The sequence below is a fragment of the Plectropomus leopardus genome, chromosome 4 (assembly GCF_008729295.1).
Source record: "Plectropomus leopardus isolate mb chromosome 4, YSFRI_Pleo_2.0, whole genome shotgun sequence".
Taxonomy (NCBI): Eukaryota; Metazoa; Chordata; class Actinopteri; order Perciformes; family Serranidae; genus Plectropomus; species Plectropomus leopardus.
The window spans coordinates 22,534,948-22,562,891 of record NC_056466.1 but is presented as its reverse complement, the minus strand read 5'-3'; the positions used below and the strand labels follow the sequence as shown (position 1 = coordinate 22,562,891).

At 40.6% G+C, this 27,944-nt stretch overlaps 3 protein-coding genes across 4 annotated transcripts; 1 reads left to right on the top strand and 2 right to left on the bottom strand.

The window, feature by feature from the left end:
• The first annotated feature begins 370 nt into the window (after positions 1 to 370).
• exosc1 (exosome component 1) lies at positions 371 to 6,920 on the top strand. Its single transcript, XM_042485225.1, has 8 exons — positions 371 to 399; positions 2,048 to 2,163; positions 2,383 to 2,457; positions 2,574 to 2,662; positions 2,749 to 2,782; positions 4,164 to 4,214; positions 4,549 to 4,633; positions 5,691 to 6,920. Exons 1-8 carry the CDS (start codon positions 372 to 374, stop codon positions 5,795 to 5,797), a joined length of 585 nt encoding a protein of 194 aa, XP_042341159.1. The 5' UTR covers position 371; the 3' UTR covers positions 5,798 to 6,920.
• A 754-nt stretch (positions 6,921 to 7,674) lies between these two features.
• Positions 7,675 to 12,131, bottom strand: knop1 (lysine-rich nucleolar protein 1). 2 transcript variants are annotated; one of them, XM_042485404.1, is made up of 7 exons: positions 12,069 to 12,131; positions 11,612 to 11,688; positions 11,234 to 11,302; positions 9,846 to 11,113; positions 9,683 to 9,745; positions 9,208 to 9,273; positions 7,675 to 8,235 (listed from the first exon to the last, which is right to left on the bottom strand). In XM_042485404.1, exons 4-7 carry the CDS (start codon positions 11,064 to 11,066, stop codon positions 7,930 to 7,932), a joined length of 1,656 nt encoding a protein of 551 aa, XP_042341338.1. In that variant the 5' UTR covers positions 11,067 to 11,113; positions 11,234 to 11,302; positions 11,612 to 11,688; positions 12,069 to 12,131; the 3' UTR covers positions 7,675 to 7,929. The 2 variants fall into 2 exon arrangements, with proteins under 2 accessions (XP_042341338.1, XP_042341339.1); XM_042485405.1 differs by lacking the exon at positions 11,612 to 11,688 and having other exon boundaries at positions 12,069 to 12,128.
• A 3,295-nt stretch (positions 12,132 to 15,426) lies between these two features.
• gprc5bb (G protein-coupled receptor, class C, group 5, member Bb) lies at positions 15,427 to 26,661 on the bottom strand. Its single transcript, XM_042485852.1, has 5 exons — positions 26,586 to 26,661; positions 23,076 to 23,594; positions 21,295 to 22,390; positions 17,399 to 17,511; positions 15,427 to 17,313 (listed from the first exon to the last, which is right to left on the bottom strand). The coding sequence occupies exons 3-5, from the start codon at positions 22,388 to 22,390 to the stop codon at positions 17,269 to 17,271; spliced, it is 1,254 nt and encodes a 417-aa protein (XP_042341786.1). The 5' UTR covers positions 23,076 to 23,594; positions 26,586 to 26,661; the 3' UTR covers positions 15,427 to 17,268.
• Between the last annotated feature and the right edge of the window lie 1,283 nt (positions 26,662 to 27,944).

The window sequence follows — 27,944 nt, the reverse complement described above, 5'->3', positions numbered from 1 at the left end:
TACCATCCAAAATGTGCATTAAAAACATGATTTCATAATTGTCAATAAGACCGTTATTGTGATACAATTGATTATTATTATTAGTAGTAGTAGTAGCAGTAGTAGTGGTAGGCTAGTATTAGTATAAGTATTGTTATTGTAAGCTGCTGTTGTAGAAACTGTACATACAGTGGGCTTTACAGCCTGTTAAACTGTGTGTGCGTTTGTCTTTGTGAGGCAGCCTTGCCTGCATGTGCCCATGTGTGCCTCAACAAACATGGCGGCCCGAGCTGCCCTTATTTTCCTTCCGCTCAGCGTGAGATCAGCCAATCAGAGTCGACTAATACCCCTCGTGTCAGCCAATCAGCGAATGATCTGCTCTTCTCGAAAACATGTCGCCCATGAAGCTGTGTGTTCCAGGTGAGTCCCGCAACCTTTGCTATTAAAATTAATTAAAATGTGGTTTAACCCAACTTTAGGCCCTTTTCTCCCTCAGTGCGAATATTGGCTTTTGTAAACGTCGCTGAGTTGTTGGAAAACATAGTTACGCTGCAGTCTGACAGTGTAAAACGCTTTTAATTATTTCCAGCTGCCATGCGTTGTTTGGGCTTTGGCTTCTAGCGCAGCTCAACTTACATTTCACTTACTTTATACGCACGTCTATGTGTATCAGGTAAATAAAAAACGTTGTAGGTGAGTTGAGAGCTGTTAAATCCCAATGTTTGAGGGTAAAGACCACGGTTGTGCACGGTGTGAGCACTTTTACTTTTCACGGCAGGTTTCATCTCCTGCCCTGCCCATCGCCTCAGGCGGGACAGCAGCATTCCTTCCCTCACTTGTTTTGACTCAGCCATGTGAAATCCTCAGTTGTATTGTGCGGTTAGCAAAAGGAAATGTCAACAGAAATGTTTCAGACTCATGAACTGCCTGAGATCTGACAGTGAGCTTTTGGGTGTGTGAAACTTTTATGATAAACACCAGTTTAAAGAGCTCAGAGGGATCAGATTATTAAATCTAGAGCAATAGGTGAGTGACAGCTTTGGAGATAGTGTTTTAGGAGATAAGTTATATCCTGTGTGCAGATAGGACTGTGATTGGTTTCACTTTTGTCATGTGTGAGGGTGTTCTTCAGAGTCTCACGAGTAAACCTGCCACTAGTTTAACCCTATAACGTTGTTGTTAAAAGTCTGGAGATGCAGAAAAATGTTATGCTGAGGTAGTAATCCAACCACGTTCTGACGTAACTTGTCTCATGATTTGGGTGGGTTACAAGACACAGGCTTATCTACATAGGTACAAGACAGATTTTGTGTCTTTTGCTATGTTGTGTCTCTCCTTGTGGTTGTTTAGTGTCTCTTTTCAGTTGTTTTGTGTGTCTTTGTGGTTGTTTTGAGTGTCTTTGTGGTTGTTTTGAGTGTCTTTGTGGTTGTTTTGTGTCACTTTGTGGTTGTTTTATGTGTCTTTGTGGTTGTTTTGTGGATGTTAAGCATCTCTATGTGGGTGTTTTGTGTCTCCTTGTGGTTGTTTTGTGTCTCCTTGTGGTTGTTTTGTGTGTCTTTGTGGTTGTTTTGTGTGTCTTTGTGGTTGTTTTGTGGTTGTTTTGTGTCACTTTGTGGATGTTAAGCATCTCTATGTGGTTGTTTTGTGTCTCCTTGTGGTTGTTTTGAGTCTCTTTGTAGTAATTTTGTGTGGTTTTGTGTGACTTTGTGTTGCTTTGTAATCATTAAATGTCTCATTGTGGGTTTTTTTTTTGTCTCTTTGTGCTTGTTATGTGTCTCTTTGTGGTTGTTTTGAGTGTTTGAGTTATTTTGTGTTGCTTTGTGGTCATTCTGTCTTCCTGTAGCAGATGACAGACTAATTAAAAACAACACTAATTAAATATTAAACATTAAATATTTTGAATTTGCATTGTTTTCCTCCACAGGTTAATGTTTAATCCCACAGTTTGTAAAGCATATCATTATATTCTGACTTAAGCAGAGATGGTCCACCTCCACTCAAAAAAACACCGAAGTATATCAAAACCTTTCTGCAACATCTCCTCTGTCTCTCTCCTCTTTATCTCCAGGTGACAAGCTATGCAGTGTAGAAGACTGTATTCCCGGCACAGGAGTTTATCTACGGCACGGCTACATTTACTCCTCACTAGCAGGATACGTGCTCAGGAAAAATGAGGGAGAGGAGGTGAGGGGTGTGGCTGGTGTGGGTAGGAGGGAGGTGGGGAAAGCTGCAGAAGACATGTAGGAGTGCCAGAGTAAAGATATTACGCAACGTTTGTGAATGTGACTGAACAGAAGTGTGTTTGTTCAGTGCTTGTGGGGAAATATGCAGCATGTTTTAGTGTGAGTTATTTTCTTCGGGCTCTTTTGAACCTGAATCATAACATTTTTGTCTTTTTTCTAGTTGCCAGTGATCTCAGTGGTGAGGGAAACAGAAACACAATTACTACCAGATGTAGGAGCAATAGTCACCTGTAAGGTATGTATTGCAATCAGACATGTGTTTACAAGTAGATGATCTGATAAATCGATCCTGCAAAGTTTAGATGTAGATTTCTGGTTTGTCTCGATCTTTACTGTTCTTTGTTTGGACAGGTGACCAGCATCAACCCCAGGTTTGCCAAGGTCCACATCCTTTATGTAGGCTCCACACCGCTGAAGGACCGCTTCAGAGGGACAATCAGGTAAAAACTGTCTACATAGTGAAGCAATGTTTTACGCCGTATTTCTCTGTCATTCCCAAAACTGAGCCCACTCCCTCTGCCTGCAGGAAAGAAGACGTGCGTGCAACAGAGAAAGACAAGGTGTGTTTGAATCCATGTATTAAACCGGATCATCAGACATTTACTCATTAAAGCTAAAGTCGGTAACTTTTATGGAAATAACTTTTGCCATATTTGATGAAACTGTCAATATATTCTGCAAGGAAGTACATGAGACATAAAAAAACAAAAAAATCATATTCCGCCTCCTCTGCTATTGCCTCTAATAAAGTGGTGAAGTTATGAGTCCTAAAACGCGGAAGTCCGTTAGCCTTTTTGCTCTTCCGTGGCCCTCGTCTTAAAGTCTAAGGGTTTTCGGTAAAATGTCTTAAATAAAGTCTCTGGTTAACACAGGCTAAAGATATTTAGACGTTTTGTTCTGCAACATAAAATACGTCCGCTTAAACCAGATTTTTGAACTTTTAAGGCTTTACTCATCTTAAAAAAGGCGGTTGCTAACAAGTGGCTAAATGGGACTACAGTGTTTGTCTGGGACGTTCAACGTCATCACACCGGACACAGAAACTCATTAAGCCCACTTGTCCACCTTTACAGCTTTACATTGTTGCACTCGAACTTGTAGATTTATCTGTTAATAATGTTTTTCGATCGTGTTTAACGTGATTTCACAGTGTTTGTAGTGGTGACGTTGAAGTCAAGCGACCTCGATGTACTTCGTGTATATCCTTTAGCCTAACAATAGCTTTTTGCCTCTGGCGATTTCATTTACGCTTCAAAACACACAAAAGTGGTGTTCACCTGTGAAGATTATCATGCTGAACAAAACGTGTAAATCTCATAAACTTGTGTTCTTCACAGAGCTTATTTTTGGCGAAAACCGAAAACCCCATTTAAAAATCCCATAAGGTTTTTGACAAAGGAACCAGTGTGATGCTAACTTCCTGGTTGGCCTACAAAAATACATCATCCCTTCACCACTCTGTGGTATAATACACTGTGGTGTAGGGAACAACCAATCAGAGCCGAGGAGTCTCTGGAGATGTAGCTTTAACACGTCAGTCACTGCTCATGAGCTGCGGTCAGATTGTCAAACTAGGCAGTGCTGATCAAATATTAATCAAGATCCTGTTACTGCATTGTCTGTTTCTCCCCCCAAGTATTTTTAGAAACATATTTTAGTGTACTGTTTAGCAGCTGCAGGTTCGACGATCATCTGTGGCCCTTCACTGCATGATGATTGTTGTCTGATTGTTTTCGTTTGCGTACGCTAATGCCATTAGAAGCCCTACAAAGATAAAGAGTACAGGAACTTCTTTTTTAACAGATTATCAGTCTCATGTACTACTGTGCAGATATACTGACAGTTTCAGTTAAAAAGTTGATTTTTTTATAAAAGCTACTAACTACAGCTTTAATCTAAGATGAAGTGTTTAGCTGAAAACATTTGTCTTAATTCTTACAGGTGGAGACATACAAAAGCTTCAGACCTGGCGACATCGTCTTGGCGAAAGTTGTATCCTTCCCCTGTTTTTGGGTCTGAGACAAATAAATACCTTTCTTAAGAGTAAGAGATGAAACCTATTCAACTCACGAACCATCTACTTTCTCCGGTGAAATTCCTAAACTTTAATGACTCAGGTATAGTAAACGAAATCACCTCTGAGGTCACCAAGTCTTGCTATTGTGATCTGCGTGTTTGACAGATTCACATTTTCAATTGTTACTCGTAGAAATAATCACAACCACCTTTAGATATTCACTGAGTGAAAAAAAACAGCTCCGCTTTAGTAGCGTGGGTGCTTGCTATTTCATTAACTGCGGCATTAACCCTTGACCTGCGATGTCAGATTTCTCTAGGTGACGTGCAGTCTAACTACCTGTTGACAACAGCAGAGAACGAACTGGGGGTGGTGGTGGCACACAGTGAAGCAGGTAACATGATGCTCAATTAATCAATGCTTTCCTTTTTGAGGAGAAACAGAGTTTCCAGCACAAAGTGATGGTATCTTGTTCAAACACAAGGTGGTGCAAGAGTGACTGCCTAGATAGCTGGAGACTGTTAGTGTCACTTGTTTAGTGATGCCATATTTGTCAAGCATTTGCTGGAGTGTTACTGCAGTTTGGCAGAATTTTAGAGGAGTGCCAGTACAGTCATCCATGATCTTGTAACCAATAGGCCTGCAACTCATGATTATTTTCATGAGTGATTAGTCATTTTTTCATAGCTGTTTGGTCTATAAGACCACAGTGATGTCTTCAAATAGCTTCTTTTGTCCGAGAAATAGTCCAAAACCCAATGACTCATTTACCATCATAAATGACAAAGTAAAGCAGCAAATTCTCACGTTGAAGAAGCTTGAACCAGCAAATGTTTGACATTTTTGCTTGAAATTGACTGAAACGAGTGTCAAAGTAGTTGGCGATTAATTTTCTTTGGATCGACTAAGTTATTATTCGACTGATCTGTGCAACTCTTGCAACCAAGTATTTTTTGTAGAGCAATGTGAGAGACATGATGGAGAGTTGTGGTGCTTTCAGTCCAATTAATTTGCTACTCTTGACAGCAATGGAAGTGGCAAAACTCAAACACAATTACTGAGATTTGGTGATACAGAAATTGTGCGAGAGGAGCACCAAATGAATCTTATCTTAACCTCAGACATGAGAAGTCGTGCAGCTTCTCTGTACCCGGTCAGGTGACATGAGTCAGTAAAAGATTTTTATTTTTCTTGTATATATTTATAGTGTCCTTAGCGCAAATAACAAAGTAAGAAAGTGTGATATCCTACCCGATCTGAAAAGATGTTTGGCTGCTTGTATTTGCATTGCATTCAGATTTTTGAGGTGACAACACTGCAGAACGAATTAATGCTTTATAATTGTGTAGTTTCCAACTCTTTGGGCTTTTGAAAACATATTGTGCTGGTAACAGTATGGTGATACAAAATGTTGACTTTTTCATTTTGTCACGTTTCCCTCTGTGAACCAGGTGCCCAGATGGTTCCCATCTCCTGGTGCGAGATGCAGTGCCCGCGGACACACGGCAAAGAGTTCCGCAAAGTTGCGCGAGTGCAGCCGGAGTATCTACAGGCATGAGACAACCTCTTTCTAACACAAGGAACACACAGCTTCCCCTCCTCCTTTCACTCCCTGTCGTCACGTAGCCTTGCGACTCTGTTTCAGAGGTTTTCTGAGAGACTGGACGACATGCGTATTGTTGGCTACTTTCTGGTTTTGTGTCTTTCTTAAGTGTTTTTTAAATAGCGTTCCCTCTGCACATAGTGTCATCATTTGATTGTGCCAGCTTAAAAACACTGAAGCAGCGTAGGACCAAACTGACGGGAAATATTCTGAATGATGTAGCGATTGTTGTGAAGACATTTTTAAACTGAAGTCTGTGCATGTGCCAGCATCAGGGGGTTTTAAAGTTGTCTTTCAATTGCTTGTTGGCAACCTGATGAGAACTAACTCGGGATGTTACATTGCAACTGCCAAACTTCCTGAGTGACCACCATGTTGAGAAGCTAAAAGCGTAAGAATTTTGTGCCGAGTGAAGAACAGTCTTTTTTTTTTTTTTTTCTTACTCAGTTGAAAAAAAAGTATTATGGCTGATCATCAGGTCACTGGAAGGATGAAGCAGTTGGTGCATGTTGCCGGGTGCTTGGTTAAGACAAGGCCCGGGCTGCATTTTGTAACCAGAGAGATTATTTAAAGGGCAGTGGCTGTTTTTACTTTAAAATCAGGTGAGTTCAACCAAAGTTGCTGCACTTTGAAACTTCTTCTGTGTGATGTCATGTATGCAACGGACTGCTTTTTTTTTTTTTGTTTTTTGGTTCATTACAAGAACAAAAACATAAATTTCCTCAGGTCCAGTTTCATACTCCTTTCCTCTCAGTTTCAGGTAAACTGATGGACAAATGTTGTCCACACAGCAGTTTTAAAGGAGAGTAGATGTGATTCTGAGAGCCTGATGTTCAATCAGAATTACAACACAGCTACCAACGTGCGGAATATTGAAGATCAGCGTATGATAGTCTGATATTTCTTTTTTGTTTTCCTGCTTATTTTCAAAACTAAATGATCTTGAGCCTACAAACAAGCATAAATCTTTCTATTTTATCTTTGAAGTAAAGCTTACTTTGACTTTCCTAATTCCTTCTACACTTTAAAGCAGATGTCATTCATGTGCAAGATCGAAATAAAATGACTATTGAAGCCATCAGTGCGAGTTTTGTCTTTTTAGCCAGACTGATTCAAGTTAAGAAAGCCACTGGACTCTGTCATGTGTCTTTGCTGCCACAGTACTGCAAACTCAAAATTTCTCAAAATTGTGGCTAGGTGGTGGTTATTGTGTAATTTAACATATTTTGGTTTGTCTGTGTGGAGTTCAAAAACAATACTGATATTAAAAAGCTCAGAATCTCTTTCCAACAGTCTTGGTGCAGACCCATAGGCGGAGGGTAACAAGGGGAATGCTATCTGGTCATTTTGCTAACAATGTGGATGATACACCCCTTGTCTGCCCTTAAATCACAGACTAGATGTACTTTTGTATCAATGTCTGAATAACAGTTTTAGCTGTCCATGTTGGACAGCACACAGCTTATTAACATCAGGCGAAGGAACTAGTGTTGACAATTAGCTCTTGAATGAATTGGCCAACTTGGATGCATTTTCATTTTTTGAATGTGGATTAATTTACATTGTTCCTTCTTAAATAATACATTTGACAGAAACATAACTCTTGTTGTGTGATGTTCCTGACAGATTTATCTATTCAAGTATTAAATGGATAAAAAAATCTTGGGAACACATTTAACAAAGAACTGAAGTTAGAAAAACATATTTAATATATATATATATATATATATATATATATAATCTATTCAGGGTAAACAGTGACCTACTTAAATTGCCTAAACTCTTATGATAAAATGATGTTCAGTTAATTTTTTTCATTAAAAAAAGCCCAGTTCCTCAAGCAGGACGATGTTTAATAAACAGTATGTACAAGTGGCATTTTGTGACAGTCTGATATTCATTTCTATAAAAGTTTAAATCCTATTTTGTTGTTTTATGTTGATTTTTCCAGTGAAGCTAAAAAAACATTTGTGGGCAAATCTACGTATAAAATTATACATTAAAAAAATCCCACCAATTTTGTACAACCATACACACATCTCTTAAACATTATCCTACACACACACACACACACACACACACACACATCAATCATCAAAGCGAACTGATTGACGTGAATTGATGTCGATGGAGAACTTCTTATTGGACGGTGCGGTATACCCAAGTCCTGACCCCCTGTTACTGAAGTCCATTCTGCGTGACTGAGCACGTTCAAACTCTCCCAGAAGCCCTTGCTGCAGCTGCTTCTGTGCGTCGTTCCCCAGCGCCATATTTGCTCCTCCGCTGCTCCCCGCAGCTGGCTGGAATCCCTTTTTGAAGCCGCCCATCAACCTCAGAAACTTCTGCTGCTGTTCAGAGCTGCTGAACTCGGCAGTGCTCCACTGGCCAAAACCCTGAGGGACAGAGACATTGGAGACAAATATAAGAGACTTAATGCATTAAAGGAATCCTTCACCCACAAACGACTATTTATATATCAATTATTCATGATGCAGCGGTTATTCTGTAGGTGAATTATTCCTTTAAGGAGCGCTCTGCTGATTTTACACGAGCAGTACTGCTCAGTCTGTGAAAACTGTGGGACAATGAGCTCTGTGGGCCTGGAGGACTTCACTAAAGTCTGAAAAAATAACCCTGATGATCTTCTCAGACGTAAGACAACTTGCTTGGGCTTTGTAGGCTTCATGTGTAAAATAGAAAGCCAGCTTTACAAAGTGGGGAAGTGGAGTTTGAAGAAGAGGGCATTTACCAGGGCTGCGTTATGCCCTAACAAAATGTAGCGAAGTGTTTGTTGAAACAGTAACAGTGGTGCGTTGAACACCCTGTTTTGTTACACAGGCCCACTGCCTTTAAATACCGTGGGGTTTAATTCAGTTCCATTCAAAGGGGCTTCACTGGCATAGGAAAACATATGTTTACATTAATAAAGCTAGTGTGAAATGACATTTGTACAATTAGAAAAGTCCCACCAGAATCTGGTTTATATACATGTCACTGCTGACTGAGTATCACCTCTGAAACACCCACCAAATGTGAGAAAACGTACTTCAAAGCCTACGGCACACCGTATCAAGGAAACACGTTCAACATGAAAACTGTGGCTAAACGGTGCATACAGTTTGCGAACTGAACGTGCATTGGGCAGCATGGGTCTAATGACGATGCTGTTGAGTTGCATTATGGGAAATGTAGAGCCAAGTGTTTTTTTGTTGTTTTTTTTAACTTTACCAGTTATTTTGACTAAAAATCAGAAAATCCTGCTGGAACAATTTACATATTTTATTCTCTTCCAAGTCCCCCACTGTTGTGAAAACACTAAAACTCTGGAGTTTTACTTTATTGAAAAGAAAGTTGATAATACTGACCGTAGGTTTGGCTGGTTTTGGCTGAGAGACCTCGTCAGTCTCCATTTGTAAAGCCTGTCTTCTTTCCTGTGACAAACCAAAACAGTTCAGTAAGCTTAACTAAATAAAACTGATACACCAAGTTTTTTACAGATTCATCTGGGAGGTAGAAGTTCAATTCAAGTACAGACTATTGTCCTTCTAAAGAAATAGCTCAAAGTTTTGGGAAATCCGATTGTTTGCTTAGACTTCCCTGAGAGATGATTGAAACTACAGCCAGGGGAGAAGCCAAGCTCGCTGTTTCCCCTTTGTCCAGTCTTTATGCTAAGCTAAGCTAACAGGCTCTTTGTGGTAGCTTCATATCTACCAAACAGACTTTTGAGTGTTATCAGTGCTCTCATTTCCCAAAATGTTGAGCATTTATGCAAAGCAATAATAATCACATGTTATACAGAGATGGAGTCATAAAGACCTCTTTCCTTGTCAACCTCTTTACCTGGTTGATGGTGACCTCATCAGTTTTCTCTGACAGGAAAACCCCGTCCACACTGGTGAACTCCTGAAACACAGTGAAACATAAACAAGGTTCAGTCCAGATGTGAAAACCAAAAAATAACATCTGAGCACAGTGTCAATCACATCTGTTAATACACACTCACATGCTGCTCTTCCACCTCCTCTTTAATGTTCTTCTTCTTCTTCTTCTTTGCAACAGTCTCAAAACTCTCTGCTTGTGTTTCCACCTCAGTGGAGCTCTTCTTCTTCTTCTTCTTTTTGCTCTTCTTGCCCGTCGTTTCACCAGCTGCCGTGACAAGAGTTTCGCTGCTCTGCTCCTCAATTTCTTCACATTTTAACACTAATGCTTCTTCCTTCTCTCCCTCAGAGTTTCCCTTTTTTCTCTTCTTCTTTTTCGGCTCTGTCTCCTCTACCTCGCTGACCTCCACAGAAGCTTTTTCACGCTTTTTGTTTTTTACTTTCTTCTTTAGCACCGTCTCCTCTTCGTCCTCTTTGACAATAATCTCACTCTCTGTAGATTTCTTCTTCTTTTTGTTGGGCAGTTTGTCTGTCTTCACCTTTTTGTCTGATGCTGCTTTGCTCTGTTTGTTGTTACCTTCGATCTGAGGTGTTCCTGATTCATTTCCATCTCCTATAGTGTCGGCTTCCTTTTTTTTCTTTTTTTTCACTTTTACCTCCTCAGCCTCTTCAGGCTCTCCCTCTGGTGTTTCTAACTTCACTCCATTCTCAGACACTTTTATTTTAGCTTTATTTTTCTTTTTTGTTACACTTATTTCACCGATAGCTTCTCTGGTTTCCTTATCAGTGGCTTTCTTTTTCTTCTTTTCTTTAACATGTTCCTTAATTTCAGTACCTTCAACTAAAATGTTTTTTTCTTTTTTAGCTTTCTTTGTCAATTTATCCTTCCCAGCTTGCTGTCCCTCTTCCTCCGGTTTCTCGGACTTTACATTTTCTGGTTCAATTTGTGCAGGTTTATTTTTTCGTTTCTTCTTTTTCTTTTCCTCTTCATCTTTTACTGAATTGTTACCACCAGCCAGCTGCTTCTTCTTCTTCTTCTTTTTGTTGGCTTCTTCGTCGTTTCCATTCTTGACATCAGAGCCGTTAGCATCATTCAGAGACTCAGTAAGAATTTTCTTCTTTTTCTTTTTCTTCTTCTCTTTCTTTTCACCACCATCATCCCCTTCTATATCTATAACAATTGCATCAACTTTTTTACCTTTCTTCTTCTCTTTTTTCACCTCTACTGGGATCCCATCATCACCAATAAAGTTTTTCTTGTCAGGCATTGAGGCTTGTTCTTTTGTGAGTTTCTTCTTCTTCTTCTTTACAAAATTCTCCTCACTGTTCTCTTCTACCATCTTCATTTTCACTCTTCCACTCGCCTCTCCACAACAAAAGACTCCTGGCTTGTCTGGTGAGAGAATTACAATTACTGCAAGAAAGCGCCTTTTGATAATAAATAAAATTGCAAACCAAGGTTCATAGGCTCAATGTGTATGTTCATGTTTGACTAACAGCAATAAACACTAACCAAGGATATGGCCTGCTGTCTGGGCCGGGACTGCTGATCAATGTGTCTTTGCAGTGCCAGTCGTAACGTCTGCAGAGAAAAGAAACATAATTGTGCTGAAATGTTTACATAAACATACATACATGATACATGCATCAGTCTGCATGTGTCACTCATGCTTAGTTTTGTGTTAAAAAAATGTACATTTATGAAATTCTCAGGCTTTGAATGTCTACTTAAAAGCATTTTTTTGGAACACTTTCACACCATACAGTCTGTATGCATGTTTTGTTTTTTTTTTAAATCCAGCTAAGGGTTAAATCTTGGATTATTGTTAACTGATCTGCAGCACAAATTATCCTCATTCAGAGTTGGATGTTTGATGTTGCAAATCTGTACCTGGTCGATGATAAATCTTATTGGATTTACGTGCACACTTTTCAAAAAACGAAGATCACACCCTCATCGGTGTCCGTCTGAAACACAGAATGAACACAGTGATCTGCTGGTTCAAGTGAGCATGCTTTCAGTCACACTGTTTATAATGTAAGGTAACACTTACATTGCACTTATACCTGAATGGAGAAATTTTGATCAATAAATCAATTTACACGAGTTACATGTCCAGAGTGATAACACAGAAAAATCAACGCTTTTCAGTCAGACTAAGATGAGAGTTTATTTAGCACTCTCTTGGTAAATCATGCTAGCTAGCAGATAGCGGCTAATGTTAAATAGCAGCTAAATGGTTGCACCGATTAAGGTAAAAACTAATCAGTCAGACAGATGATAAGAGTATTTTATCACAGCCGCACATTGTATCGTGAAATCTTGATATACTGACAAGTTTACTTACTTTGTATACTTTGATAATTCACGTGGATATCCAGCTACTCCTTTCACCCGGAAGTAATTCCTCCTCTTTCCTGTTAGTGACCAAGGAGTCCGTAGCAACCAGCAACCATGGATGTGTTATCAGGAAGTAGCAACGAGCGCGCGCATGCGAACCACGTTCCAGAGTTGTGCCAGGTAACACGAAAGTCCAACAGGTGTTGTTGTCGTTTTTATCAATGTCATTTTGGTTTTGTTTGTTGGTTTTAACCGTTAATACTATTTGGTGAATTTTCTAAGTTTCTCGTGAATGTCTGTACTTCAGTTGTGAAACACCGTCCAAGCTAAAGCTAATGCTATCGTGGTCAGTTTCTCCCCTTTTTTTGAGCCAAAGTTAGTTTCAAGACAGACTTCCAGGGAGTATGTGAAAGAACTGAATATGGCACAGTTACAAATACTGCTACTACTACTACTACTACCGCCACCACCACCACTACTACTACTACTAATAATAATAATACTAAGTAAAAATATACAAATACAAATGAAGATAACTAAACAAATGACAATCAAACTATGAGTTAAAGGTCCAGTGTGAATGATTGAGGGTGATACATTTGCAGAAATGCAATAGGCTATAATATTATACGTAAGCTATGTTTTCTTTAGTTTATAATCACCTGAAAATCAAAATTTGTGTTTTTGTTACCTTAGAATCAGTCCTTAGTATCTATATAGGAAGCAGCACCTCATCCACAGAGTCCACCATATTGCATCACAATGTCTCTACAGTAGCCCCAAGTGGAAAAACCAAACACTAGCTCTAGGTAGGGCCATTTGCATTAAAATGACAATGGCTAATATATCTTTAAAGGAGCAGTGTATACTACAGCAGTGTTACTGTATAAACCAGCAGTTCATGTCACTTTCACCTGAAATTCCTTGCAGCAAGAAAGCTGCAGTGTCAAGGTACCACCTTTCAAAGTGTTTATCAGATGGTCAAACAGCATCTGAAACTCACCTTGCCTTAAAATTTTTCTGCTGGATACCTTTTCTAACTTTGAGTCTGACATTCACACCCAATTAGTGTGGCAGTTTGTCAGGTGAGTGGAGGTGCGAAAGGAGAAGGGCTTGAACTTCTCTTTTTTAAAATTTTTTGGACATGGTTTGGCAAAGTAGTTTGTTTCAACATACTCGGGCCTTTAGATTTTGACACAATACTTTGGGAAATAGTCTAAGCCCCAGCCTCTACCTTGCCTTGAGCCTCAGAAATCAAAAAGACCAAGACCAGCGTCTGTCTGCAGCTTGACAGATGCCAGCTGCAATTTCTGCCTCTCCCTCTAGCCTCTGACCACCAGCTTTCACCTGCAACTATGCCAGTCAGCTACAGCCCTGAAATCTTCTATCAACTTATGGTAGACAGCCAGTGCAGATCCAGCAAACCTAAGGTTTCCCATTTACAGTCATACATGTACAGTCTTTGCCAGCAGGCAGCAACCACAGTGTTCTCATGGAGGACTACCTGCCAGCATTGGCTGCTAGATTCTCTGGGGTATTGGTTGAAATGGCCCATCCCCGCCCCCATATAACCTCCACCACAAATTAACACAATAAATACAAGGATGTAAACTAAATTACTTTTAATGAGCCTTAAATCCATAGCTCACAGTAAAGTGAACAGAAATGTCAAAGCATATTTCCTCTTTTTGGGGGCTGTTTCATCCATTTTCAGTTGCAAAGTGTGTAGTGACTGTATTGGCGCCACGTCGAACATGAGCTTGAACATGCGCAGTGACAAGTAATGCACCGCACGTCAGGCGGGGTTATTTGGGTTAGGTTGCCAGGTCCCATGACACATATCCTACGGTCTGGACATATCACAGAAACTCTGAAACACTCATTTGAGACATATCGCTATGAAATCAGGAGATAGCAGAAGAAATTACCAACTGGGAGCAGGGCAGTAGAAAGGGTTAAAAATAGGGAGACTCGTGTAAATCAGGAGTGTTGGCAGGTATGCATGGAGGAGTGGTATCCACCCTCAGCCTCAGCCTCCGCCTGCTACTTCTAGCTTTAACACCACCTGCCACCTAAGATGTGTATGCCAGCTACATCCCCATCTTCCTGCGTCTGCCTACTACCTCTGACAGCCATCTGCAGCCCCAGCGCTCCACCTCAGCATATTTCACCCACAGCCTGTCGGCACCCAGCCCTCAACCTGCAGTCTCAGCCAGCTGCATACCAAACCTCCATCTACAGCCTCTAAGAGTTCTAAAAATTTAAGGTGCCATGACTTGAATATAGCACAGGTTACTTTTAACACACTCCCACATGCAGTGAGGGATTTCAGAGCAGCTGCTATGTTGCTATTTTTGATTGCATTTTCACAATGCAACACAGCGCACAGAGGGGAGACATCCTGCATGTCTTTACTTGGCTCATAAACCAGCCAAGCTCCATAAATAATACAGCAATTTTGTGATTACTAATAACGAAATATGACATGTGTGAAACCCATTCTGTACTCTGTCTGATAAGAGCAACAACCAAAATAGTTTTCTGTTTTTTTAGATACATATTCGAAAGCAACTTTTGTTTTAGACCCAGTTTGTAATATAAGGAGAGGGGTCATCAATAAACGTATTTGTTTCATTTGTGCACTCTGGACATCTTTCCGGACTAACTTTGACATATAATCACACAAGGACATCAGTTTTTAGTGTCCTGTGATGATGTTTTCTTTATTTGCCTGTATTTTCTTAAGTTGCATGACATTGTCATGGTACATGAGTTGTTTTAGTTGTTTTTTTTTTTTTTTGTTTTGTTTATTTGTTTTTCAAAAATTACATTTACAGCATACAATGTTAATGATAGGCTAACGGTTATTAATCAGTCCTTGATGAATCCTTGTGCCAATTATTTACTATTAAAACTAAAACATACTGGCCAATTAGAACTCATGTGAGCCACAATGAATCATTTTGTTAATTTTTAAGAAAGAGACTCTGGAATACGTCTACCTCAGAAATACAAACATGATGTAGAAATATACAAATCTACCAATAGTTAATATTTTAAAAGCTTAGTATTCACTATAAAAAGGTACGTTATACATGACTCTTTAGACTGCTCTAATATGTTACTCCATTTTATAAAATATAGGGTGTCTTTGCTCCGTCTCTCTGTCAGCTAAGGAGTCCTTTGCTCGAAATGTGTACTACTGGGACCCTTGCTCTGCTCTGTGTCTCTGCATCTCTATGAAGTAGCTGACGCCTACAGTGAAAATGATCCATTAGTGCACCATGAGGATTTAAAGCTGAAAAAAGAATAGTTCAAAGACCAGACAATGATTAACAGAAAATATGCACCAATGTATTAGCCACTTTGTGCGAATCACATTACAGACATTCATGTTATGCTGCCATAAAACAGTGACAGTGCTTTCATCATAAGAGCATCTTAAAAGGAAAATACCATTGTCACATTTGGATTATTTACATGATTAAAAGTCACATATATAGGGTTAACACATAAAAATTCTGTTATGATAATATTTTCATTGTACAATATCTGAGCACACACTTGTACACAAAAGCAAATCATTTAGTTAAGTCTTATAGCAAAAAGAAATGGTCACAACATGAACATAGTGACTGTTCTTTAAATTATATTTTAAGTGGATAAAATGTCCTGGAATGAATCCAGTGTAAAACTGCATCCCTTCAGTCAAGTATGAAGTTGCCTCAGAGTTCAATTGCCAGCAGCTGCCGGCTAGATATCTGTCTCGCTTTGGAGCCAAACTTTGCTGTGTCAGTGATAAAAAATATACATTTGATTGAATCTGTTCCAGTTAAATTCACAGTGATGGATGACAAAACGTTTTCTCTATATTCAGTGGGATTTTGATATTTAAAGGGAACGTAAAGAGTGTTACCAAACATCTTAAACAAAGTGGATAGAATTATCAGAAACCTTTTTGAAACCATCTTTGGGAAAACATTAGTGAAAATGTACCAAAACTAGAGTCCAAAGTCAAGGTCTTTTTAGCTGTTCAAGATTTTTGAATCATACCACACGTTCTTCCTCTGCGGATAAGGCTTGCCCAGTTTTAATGGAATTTCAGATGTTTATATTTTCCAAACACTTTACATGGGAATCAACTCAACACTAAAACTGGTATTTGTCTTCCATAAATATATCAAAATTCTAAAAAACACTCAAAATACAATAAAAATGTGACAAAATACATTACCTTTAAACTGCGCTTTTACATGCATCTCAAATATCACAATGCCCAGACATTATAAAGTGCAAAATCACAACCTCCAACAGTAAACCCTATATACTTCATTATAGGCATTACAGTATTAAATGGCTTTTCATGATATGCTTATTAAAAACTACTCATCCATGAGCTGTCGACTCAGTTTATCCTTTAAAATAACCAGATGATTCTCCAGAACTCTACACAAGCTCTGTTAAATGCATGGCAATATTCAACACGTGGTGAAATGTGCCAAACTGTGCGATAGCACTGATAATAGGATGGAGATACGGAGAGAAAAACATTGTGAGTCCTTTGGGTTTTTTCCAGCGTGTCACAGAGGCCAAGCAAGCTTTGTGGGCGTATGCAGGTAATTTACATAAACAATCGAAAGGGGTTTTTTTCTGAGTTGTAGCTTGACGCCAGATAAAAAGAGAAGATAAGTTTTTATGAAGCAAACATCACTGATGACATGTCATCAGTAAGTAACAGCATTCAATAAGAGCTGCTCACACAAAATGTTACTTCACTACATTCAAATTATCCTTAAGTCTCTACTGTCTCGTGGTCAACATCACATTGAACACTTGTCTTTGATATTCATCCTCTATATAATAACATTTGTCCTCCTCATACATTCCTCATGAGTGTATTAATTTACTGTGGAAGCTGTGTCACTTTCTCATCCCTCTTTTGGGATTTCATTTCCAGTAAGCCAGTAAAGAGGCACCCAGAAAACTTCTGCAAAAATACTACAGTATAGAATTGGTACCTTAAATGTAAAATTCATACATGTGTGCAGAAACACTAACACATTAAACATTTTTTAAGCTCCCATCAACTCAATCCTGTGTGATATGCTTTCTTTAATATTTCCTTCCTCCTCTTTTTAGGCAACAGGAAATTCTACTGTTACACACCAGCGTCACACCAGTGGATCCTCTTCAAGTCTCATCCCATTTTACCACAACCGTCGTCCTGTGTAGTTAACTGGAGCTGTGGGCATCTACAAGAGACAGATGAACACATAGTGAACGCGTGAAGCACTCCTGTGGTTGGTTGGTAAGTAGATAAATTTCTTCCTTACTTACTGTTCCACCGTTCATGACCAGAGCCATCTCAGTAGGTTGGTAGACATGACCTCTGAACGCAACGCCATGACGGGCACTCCCGTGGCTGCTGTGGTACGTTCCACTTCGGAGAGCTGACAGACCAAGCAGAGCAAAACACACACGAATTACAGATGTCTGACAAATGTTACATCTACTTGATCATGATGATTCCAGTTTCAAGAGATGATTGATGACTGTGACTGGTAAAAAGTACACATGCATCAAATTTTGAGGATAAAGTACATTTTTTCCAAGTAGTTTGTAGCCCTTTTTACACCCCTAGTAAACCCACACAGGTGATTTTTCACTATTATGGTTGATTAGCTCTCTCTTCAGTGCAGTGTGGGTATCTACACACTATAGCTGCAGTTAGTCTTTTTTGCTTAGGAAGGTTACTATCTGAGTAAATGACTTTGAGCTGTCCGAGTGTCCGCCATGATAGCCGAAGAAAGTAACAGCTGTGTAATGCTGTCCCGTAAGTCCTTGTGGCAGCAATATTTCAGGAACCCCACCAATCTTCCATGGCTTATTAGGGCCCTGACACTCCAAGCTGATGATCAGGGGTCGAGGGTGATCGAGGGTGATGTCGGGCCGTTGTGAGCATCTGTCACACTAGTTTTTGTGATGTGTCCTGCACCGTTTTCTACATGCTAATGGAGCCCGATGTTCATGGAGAAAAAAACACGTTTTTTTAGGAAAAAAGTTGAAACATGATCCTTAAAAAAAATAATACATCCAGAAGAGTCCCATGTTTCTATGTTAAAGATCAAGTGTGTAGAATTTCGTGGAAACTAGCAGTGAGGTTGCAAAAATGAAACCTCGCCTGTATGCCAAGCGCGTATGAGAACTATGGTGGCTGACCGTAAATGCAAATGGCCCTATCTAGAACCAATATTTGGTTTATCTACTCTGGGCTACTGTAGAAACAACATGGCAGACTCTGTGGAAGATGACCCGCTCTGTATGTAGATGTAAATGGCTCATTCTAAGACGACAGAAACCCAAGATATTTTTTTAAGGGCATTATAAACTAATGAAAACATAGTTATGAATAATAGGTGCTCCTAAATTTTACACAATGGTCCTTTAAGTAACATAGATCAGATTGTTAAAAACAAAAAATTAAAATGGGAATGCAGAATGGGAAGAACCTTTCTGGAACCAGCAGCCTTTCTCAAGTTTCAACTCTGTTTGCAGCTGTTGTGTCACAAGACTGATATTTTCAAACTGAATACTTCATATTGAATACTGGGATTGTTAACATAAAGGAGCATACAAGCCATGGACACTACTTATTTTGTTAGGGTTTTGTGAGGGTTAGGAATATTTTTAGGGAACTTTTTAGAAAAAAGTTTCACACACAGAATTTGCACATCCAAATGAAATGGCCTGCAGTAAATGCTAGTAGTAGTATCATTAACCTAGCACACTATTTAGTCAACAGGGAGTGATTTTGAACATGAGCTTGTGCTGAACAGCAGCGTCTTTGACCATATGTAGAAGTTAAAGGATAGTGGCACATAGAATTTTACTTCATTTCTAAATATAGAAGTCAGGCGAGCCAATTAGGTGGCCTGCCTGTAAGCGTGTGAAAAGGGACCGCAAGCAAGAAGCGATTAACGTCCGCTGATAAAGTGTAGTGTGTGTACTTTATATTTTTGTTTTATTTTTGAAAACAATAATATTAAGATATTTATCAGTGACATGCTAAAACACAGGGGCAGATTACTTATACAGTCATTTACACAACAGCTGTATCTAATGTTTGGGTCTAAGCTACTACAAAACTTAGGAGTGTGTTGTGGTGAATTGCATTGCTGTAACAATCCTGACATTTGGAAGAGAAACATTGTGTTATTTCTTAAAGGAAAAAAAAGTCAGCTCTGGTCTTTCTTTCATAGTATCTACCATCATTCCTATCCTATGTTTTAACATAAGCTCCTCTGCAGAAATTACAGGTACAGGGAGTGTACAGTCCATTACAGAAAGTAACGAAGGGCTTAACCACATCTTTTCAACCACAAAGTAAATCCTTTAGTGACTGCCTTACACCAACGTTACATGGCTTTTCCCTCCGTATGACTAAATTGGTCGACCAATATCATCAATTTCCTGCTTGCTTGTGAGACGCTCTCTGACTCCATTCTGCTACTGCCTCCACTCTTTGTTGATCCTGTTTCATCGTGGTTTAGCTCTTCATCAGCGCATCTGGCTTCGGATAAATTTGGAGAGTAACCAAAATGAGATGACTCATACATTTTCCTATAAGCCTTCTGGATAATCAGGCATTTCATGGGGTTTAATTGGATGCTGGATTGCATACAGTGGCTAAAAGTGAGCCCAATTTTGCTGTAAACAAACCTACATGGCACTCATGGTAGTATGGTAATATGGTCATCTTGTATGTTCAGTTAGTCTGCAATGCAGTGGATGAATGTCTATTTATCTGGCATTTATTACTTACAGGTGCAGTATGTTATTCTGGGAAAAAATAGTTGATTACCGAAGCTGTCAAATGAATTTGGGTTGGTGGTTCAGTTCTACGACCAACCAAAGGTCATCAGTATTTGATGACCTTGTAATGACACTCAGCAGTCAACTATCTTTCTCCAGAATTGCGGACTGATCCTTTTAATAATGAACGAGCAAATGAATATTTAATTGATTTATTGACATAGACCAGCCACCTGTCAATCACTAAAGATAGAGAAAATAAATCCCTAGCCCCTTTTACACTGCCTATTCAAGGTGGGAATATCGCACTGTTATTCCACTTTGCCATTCTATAGAAAAGGTACAATCAAGGAACCTACCTCCATTGCCTTTAAGCTGGCAACGGAGGTAGGGAAAGCGCTGAATCGAGGTCTATGTAAAATGGACAGCTGGCAGCTCGAGACCATGGGCACGATGGGTGTGATGTTTTGACAGATTTAAAAAGGAGCTAACAGCAGTTAGCAGGTAACTCAAACAAGAACAATTCTGGACGAAAATGTCCATAAATTGGGAAAACAAATAGACTCGGGATCTCCTTACCCTAAGAACAGGTGACAAGATCAGCTGCCATAAAACATATAAGGTAAATGATTGTTATTGTCATGTTATGTCATTGTTAATGTTTAGCAAAAGCTGCTGACCCTGTTGTGTTAAACATGACCCATCACACCTCATGTTCTTCTGCAATGCTGGCATGCTGTCTGAAATGACACTGCTGTTGTTTGATTCTGTGTAAAAATGCAAAGGAGGCATAAAGAAGGGACTTCTTAGTGGCCCATCAGCACAATTTTTGTGTAAAAAGACTCATGAGACATAAGGTCATTCCTTATTTTAGCTTAGGAGTTCTTTCTGCGAAACGTGTTCAAGAAAAGTGATTGTAAAAAACATGAGACACTCTGTGAATAAAGCCCCTGGTAACTGCTCAGATCCAATGTAAAGGACATCAATTCAGCTGACCAGAGCCGAATTTACCACCTTTCAGACTCTAAGGATAGATCTGCTTTCAATTTTGAAATATTTAAAAATGTTAGACTCCATGAAAGTGAGTTACTTTTGTTATCTACTCCTTTTTCATTGCTTGGTATGACATTGAATGCAGAAAACATAAGCCATTCATGGTTTTTGGAGAGGACTCAAGGCAACATCCAGTTTTGTTGTAAGTTGCCAGGCAACAGTGTTCTCGTGAACTCATACTGAATGCCAAACATTTTGTACTCATCCTATGATGTTGAAAATACAACCTTATATACTCCATTTGACCCAGGTTTGAAAAAAAAACGCAGATACTTTATCTCTGTTAAATCAACATGCACAGTGACACACACACACACACACACACACACACACACACACACATATACACACACATTACATAAGCCTACTTGCACCATGCTCCTCCATAGAAAAAGACTGGTTTTCAGCAAAAGGTCGGTGAGAGTGTGATGGGAGGTCATCTCCAAAATGTGGAGGTGTCGTGTGACTGGTGTCGAAGAAGTCTTGCGTGTTGGTTTGCGGAGGGTTCCGGAGACACAGGTGTGCTTCTGGAATAGCGTGGAACAGCAGCAGGATCCAGCCCTGAATGACGAGGGCCACCGCCAGTGCAGGCTCATCCAAGACCTTTGCATCGTTCTTTCCTCTCCCCGACCCCTTCCCTTTTCCCCTTAGCGCCTGGCTGCCATAAAGATAAAACCCCAGCCAGGCCACCCATAGCAATGCTGACGCCAGACTGGACAGGAAGAGCCACACAGCGTTACACTTCCATCTTCGTTTTTCACTATCTCCTTCCCTATCTTCTTCACTCCCACCTGTTCCCTCTACCCCCATCTCTCCTCCACACAGCACCACTCCTAGAGAAAGCCCCATGGCAATGAGGAGCAGCCCCAGGGTGTAGCTGCATGTCAAAGCAAAGTCTAAAGGTGGATATTCGCAGGCTGGGTGTCCCTCCCTTACAACAGTCAGCAAGACCCATTCGGCAGAGATGATCCCTTGAACCAAAGCCAAGGCCAGGCCGAGCGCTGCAAGGGAGCTGCCCGATGGACTCGTCTTGCCAGCCACCAGCCTCCTCAGCCGCACACCCTGCACTAGCAAGCTGGAGAAGCACAGGGCAAAAAGGGGCCCCCAGAAAGCCCTGCGGACCACACACAGCGCCTGGTTCTTCCCCACCAGGAAGGCCAGAGAGATGGAGAAGAGCCCAAGGAGTGTGCCCAGGAGCAGGAGGAGCGGCCCCATGCCAGAGCGCCTGGCCGAGTCGGAAATGGAGCGCAGCTTGACTAGCAGCAGCACGGCGAGGACCAGAGAGGCGAGGCCACCGCTGCAGGCCACGGCCTCCAGGACCACACCCCAGACTGACTCCAGGTCACACAGAACTCTGTACGGAGGGTCCACATCCACGCTGCATCCCCGAGGAGGAGGAGAGGGGCTGGATGAGCCATAGCCAATCAGTGACAGGAGGCAGATGATGATAGGGCTGACGGCCATCTTAGAGACACACAGACAGAAAATATGTAGTGATGGAGAGAAAGGTAGAGAGAGATAAACAAGAGGAAGCGAGATCCAGAGAGGGGGAGGGCAGAAAGGTGAATGTTCTGTATATTACTTTATACAGCATCTTCATGAGTCACAATATAGACTACAAAAACAGCAGCCAATATATATTAACATCCAGTAAGCCTGTTATATATCAGAGATTAATATGTTTCTCTCTCTCTCTCTCACTCACACACACACAGACACACACACACACACACACACTCAGAACAGCTTTTAGCACTGGGCAATGGTTTCTATGGTAACGGAAAACAGCGTGGGCTGACTACATCGCATACAGAGCTTTTGAGTAGTCGAGTTTCAATACCCAAAAGCACAGAGAAATGCACGAGTATGTGTGCGCGCACACACAGGCGCTTGTTTGTACTGACTTGTGAGGACCCTCAGTGACATAATGCATTCCCAGAAACCTGACAAGAGCCTGATTTAAACCTTTGTCATAATACTAAATTTTAACCCACAAACAGCCAATACACAATGTTCTCACTTTTAAAAAATGTCCTCACTGCGAAGGTCTGAAACTCAACTTGGTCCTAACAAAACTAGAACACACAAATACAAAATACTACAGCATTAGAATGATTAAACTCATCAATTATAATAACTCCATACTCACCTCAGATAAATTCTCGACTTGAAATCTTGATTATTGACAGCGAAGGGGCATCATCATTTTTGCAGTCTGCATCCCTTCAACAAGTTCAAGTATTTTTTTCTTATAATCCCAATTAATGAAATCCTTGAGGCAGGTGAAACAAAATAGTTTCCATTTTGTCTTTTTTGTCGCTCTCTGCACTCACAGCTTTCAGTGTTTTAAAGTACAAAATGTCACTCTTTGTGAGGCCAATAATGTCCTGCTGCTGCAGTGACACGTCCGGCTGCTCCGAGAAGAATCCACAATTATGATGCATGCCTCGATACTTCACACACCCACATAGTCAAATATATCTTCTGTCTCTTTCAGTCTTCTCTCTCGCTCCCTCTGTCCTCCTCATTCTATTCATTCTGTCTGCATGTCTGTTTCTCTCTCTCTCCCTGCTTCACGCTGAATCTGCGGAGGTGTCAACAGAGACGCAATCCCAGCCTTACTTCAGCTCACCCACACATGGGGAGTATGATTTGCTGATGCACCTGTCTAAACAGGAAGAAGATAGGAAATAAGTACAGTACATAAGCATGATAATTCACAGCCAAGCCGGCATTAGTCACCCGTTTGCACATCTCGGTGTTATTTCCTGCCTACAAGATCCCACGCTTTCCTCATACCACTTATACAATTCTTCCTCACACTCAGAGCTGGAGATTCATCTTGGATCACCAGATTGGACCAAAACAAATGAAGGTCTCTGCAGCAATAAGATGTCCGCTGACAGTGTGTGTTGCAAAGCGAAGATGGGCTTTGGAAGCAGAGGGGCAGATGGTCAATCTAAACACAGGTGAGCCCTGTGGCCACGTGGTAGAGAGTGTTACATAATACCCTTGAAGACATGATTCAGCCAAGTCTCCCTTTAGAGGGGAGTAATCTCCTCCCCTGGAGATGGGAAACCATGACAGCAACCATTGTCCTAGCTAATTGAGTCAGTTTGGATCAGTGTGACAGAGATTAAAGCTGACAGACACGAGTGAGCTCAGTGACAGATAGAGGCCAAATGCAGGAGAAGCCAAAGCTGGTTTGTCGGACATAAGTAAACTTGCAGATGAACAGATGTAAGAAGAGTGCACACCTGCACCCTGCTTTGTCAGTAAAGACAGGCTAATCCAGAGAGTGATAGTGATAGTGTGATAGTGGACGAGCAGAGTAATGAATGAGATGAATGAGAAACAGTCTTCTAAACTCCAGGATGTCTGCCAGGCTCGCTGTCTCTCCCTGTTTACAATCTTTGTGCTAAGCTATGCTAACGGCTGGCTCCAGGTATGGAGCCTACACACTCATGGCTCTGTTTTTTAGACTTAAGAAAATATAGCCTGTGACAGAAGATGTTGGCCAATCACAGATCCGTTCAGAGAGAGAGTGTCACTATTGGCTATTCTGAAAAGGCAAATACATTTGCACGTCTGTTCCAGTGTTGCCAAATTGGTGACTTTTTGCCAGATTTAGCAATTTTTCAGGCCCTGAGTTTTACACTAAGTGACTTAGTGTAAAACTTCTGTTAATAGCCCGGGCTATTATTTACTTAAACCACTGAACTCAATAGGCTTATATTTGGGACAGGCATTTATATGGAGCAAGCTTTTAATTCCTTTCACACAAAATTGTTGCTGAGCAAAGATGGGAAATACAATCAAAGAATTTATTTAAAACTTTTTTTTTTTTTTGCATTTGCTGGTATTGTCTCTTTTGGTGCTCATGACATCAAACGTCCATTTGAATTTTGGTTTCAGAAAAATGAAGTGAATGATTGAATTGAGAGAATTGTACCAACGAAACCATTTGTGTAGCACATTCATATTGACAAAAGTTTAGATATTTATATTTGCATGCGCAATCTAAGCAGTTAACTAAGCTCAAGCTGGTATCTAACAACCTAGTTTTATACATCCACATAAGTTCTATAAGATGAACTTCACAGCAAGCAGACCAGGCCTCTATTTGAGACAGGTGTTTCTCATTTTTCAAAATGCGTTGCCACACCGGGCTAGGAAAAGGGACTTGTGTCTAATTGGGACTAGGTTTACATTTGGGTTAAAGTTAGGGTTAGTAAGTTTTACAGTAAACAGAGCATCACTCAAAATGAGAGAAATGTGTTGTAATTCATCCCCATGCATGTAATGTGCTGTGCAAAGCCCTGCAATGAAATAAAATTAAATAAATCAGTGTTTGGGAAACACTGCTACTGTATGAATGGCATGCATATGCCAGTGGTCATTTGATAAAAGGGGCTTAGGACAGAAAAGGCAATGCTGCAAGAGAGGATTTTAATTGGTTTAAAGAAATACAAACAACTCAGAGCATCTTTCCCCTTTGATTATGAAGGGTTCAGCCAGAGCTTTCACCAGTGCTGGCACAGTGTGAGATAGGTCTGGCTATGTGAGACTAATGCTGTGGTAACACTTTTCATCTCACCAGCTGCAAGGCTCATAAGATGAGCTGATATAAATAAATTCACCAGCCTGGTTTCAATCCTAAAAGTCGTAGTCTGCCAACAAACATACTGCAATTACTGCATATCACCATTGGTGCCGCCAAAGAGAAGTAAACTGAGATTTTCGCATTTCTAACTTTAAATATAGTACTTGTCATAGCCCTCATCAACTTTGAGACTCTTGCTGAATTTGATGATGTGCAATTCTGGTCGCTCTTTTGTCTCGTTTTGAAAGAAACAAAAGAAGACAGAGGTGGGAGACAGAGTAGTGCTGACTAACTCAGGACATCAGTCCTAATCTGTGTAATCCAGTGGTTACTATGGTCACAGTCTAATAGGGCCTTGGTAAGTATGGCCCATCCCATAATCCTATCTTTAGGTCTCTCCTCACAATTGTCATGAGAGGCACATGCTTGTCCAGTCAGTTGAAGACCGTTTGGGGTGGTGCAAGTGCCTTTTTACTGCCAGTGGAGACCAAGTATAAAACGCTGCACTTCACACTGAACAGGAGGTGGCAAGTGGAAGTGATGAGTGAAGCAAAAGACTGCAGATCACAGCCTGTTGGCTCTATCTGCTGTGTACATGTTGAACTGCAGTCATATTAGATCTCAGTAAATGCGACATTTATCAGTGTTGTCCTTGGCAAAGTAGACGGACAGCATAGACAGGACCGCCATATTAATTTGTTATTTTCAAATGGATATTGCATAATCCAAATCTTGGATTCCAACTTTTTTTGGCCACTTCCTGTCCTATTGTTTTCAGAATAAAAGAAAGTTCAAGGAGCATTAACCTAAGTGGCAACCTCAAGGGGCTGAAAAATGAAGCCAAATGGGAAGTGCCAGAAACTGCAGTTCCTATAATGGCCACCTGAGACTGGCTACAAAAGAAAAAAGTCAATTCCTGTAGACCCCCATGTAAAAATGCCCAACTTCACAGCAGAAATAACTATGTATACAGCCCAGTACAAAAAGGTTAATTTAGTCTTCACTTGAACATATTAATTATTTTTTTATCAACAGACCAGTGACAAGTTTTTTTACCTTGACTGCCTGCAGCCCTCCTCAGAAGAGCCACATGATGTTGCTGTGATGTGTCCTGTCAGCTGTTTTATACAGCGTGTTCCTGTCTGATTTTGACAGGACGACCACGCCCCCTGTTGTTCAACAGTTTCTTGAGGATAGCATCCCAGGTGTAGGAAAACATGTATGCCCCCTTGTCCTGGGTTACAGTCTTTTGGGCCCGTTTCCAGATCTCCCTAATCCAATGGTATAAGGTACAAGGTAGATTTATTAGTCATTTTTTTAAGCGTAGTTTAGGAAAAAATGAAATAAAATGATCTATTAAATCCTGCTACTTCTTTTGGCGTCAAAAGAGGAGTTTAGTCTCACAGTGGTGCTTGTTGCTCTCTGACCGAAAGACTATGGCCTTTTCTCCGTCCATGATGTGGTTTTCTGTTGCGCAGTTTTCTTCAATTTTAGGTTCTCCTGTTAGGAGCAGTCGCATTGTCGTTCACGATCCAAGCCAACATTGTCAGAATGCTGTGTAGGACTGTAATTAGGTTGATATTGAGTATGAACAAGGCATAGTTCCTCTTCTAGTTTGGACTCCTCTTGTAGTTTAGACTGCTCTGCCAAATTGGCTGTGCTCTTCAGCAGTCACCTTCCCTCGCTGTCCATAAGGCAAAGCTCTCGATTTACCGGTCGATCTTCGTTCCTACCCTCACCTATGGTCACGAGCTTTGGGTAGTGACCGAAAGAACAAGATCGCGGGTACAAGCGGCCAAGATGAGCTTCCTCCGTAGGGTGGCTGGGCTCTCCCTTAGAGATAGGGTGAGAAGCTCGGACATCTGGAAGGAGCTCAGAGTAGAGCTGCTGCTCCTCAGTGTTAAGAAGAGCCAGATGAGGTGGCTCGGGCATCTAATTAGGATGCCTTTCCGGACGCCTCCTTGGTGAGGTGTTCAGGGCATGTCCCACCGGTAGGAGGCCCCAGGGAAAACCCAGCACACGCTGGAGAGACTCTGTCTCTCAGCTGGCCTGGGAACGCCTCTGGATCCCCCGGGAAGAGCTGGACGAAGGGGCCGGGGAGAGGAAAGTCTGTGCTTCCCTGGTTAGGCAGCTGCCCCTGCGACCCGACTCCGGATAAGCGGAGAAGAAGGTGAAGGTGAAAAGGGTATATTAATTACATACCATATATAGTGACTGGGATCTGCTTAAGTATTTTAGGCCATATTCTAATAACATTAGAGAAACAATATAGATTGATAAATACATATAAAGAAATGGTTATTTTTCAAGAGTTAAATTTTGATTCAAATTTTCTTTTAAAATGCTTATAGGCAACTTTCAATTATAAAGTAAAAAAAGTTAACTTTACATTTTAATGGTGATTAATTAGTGATT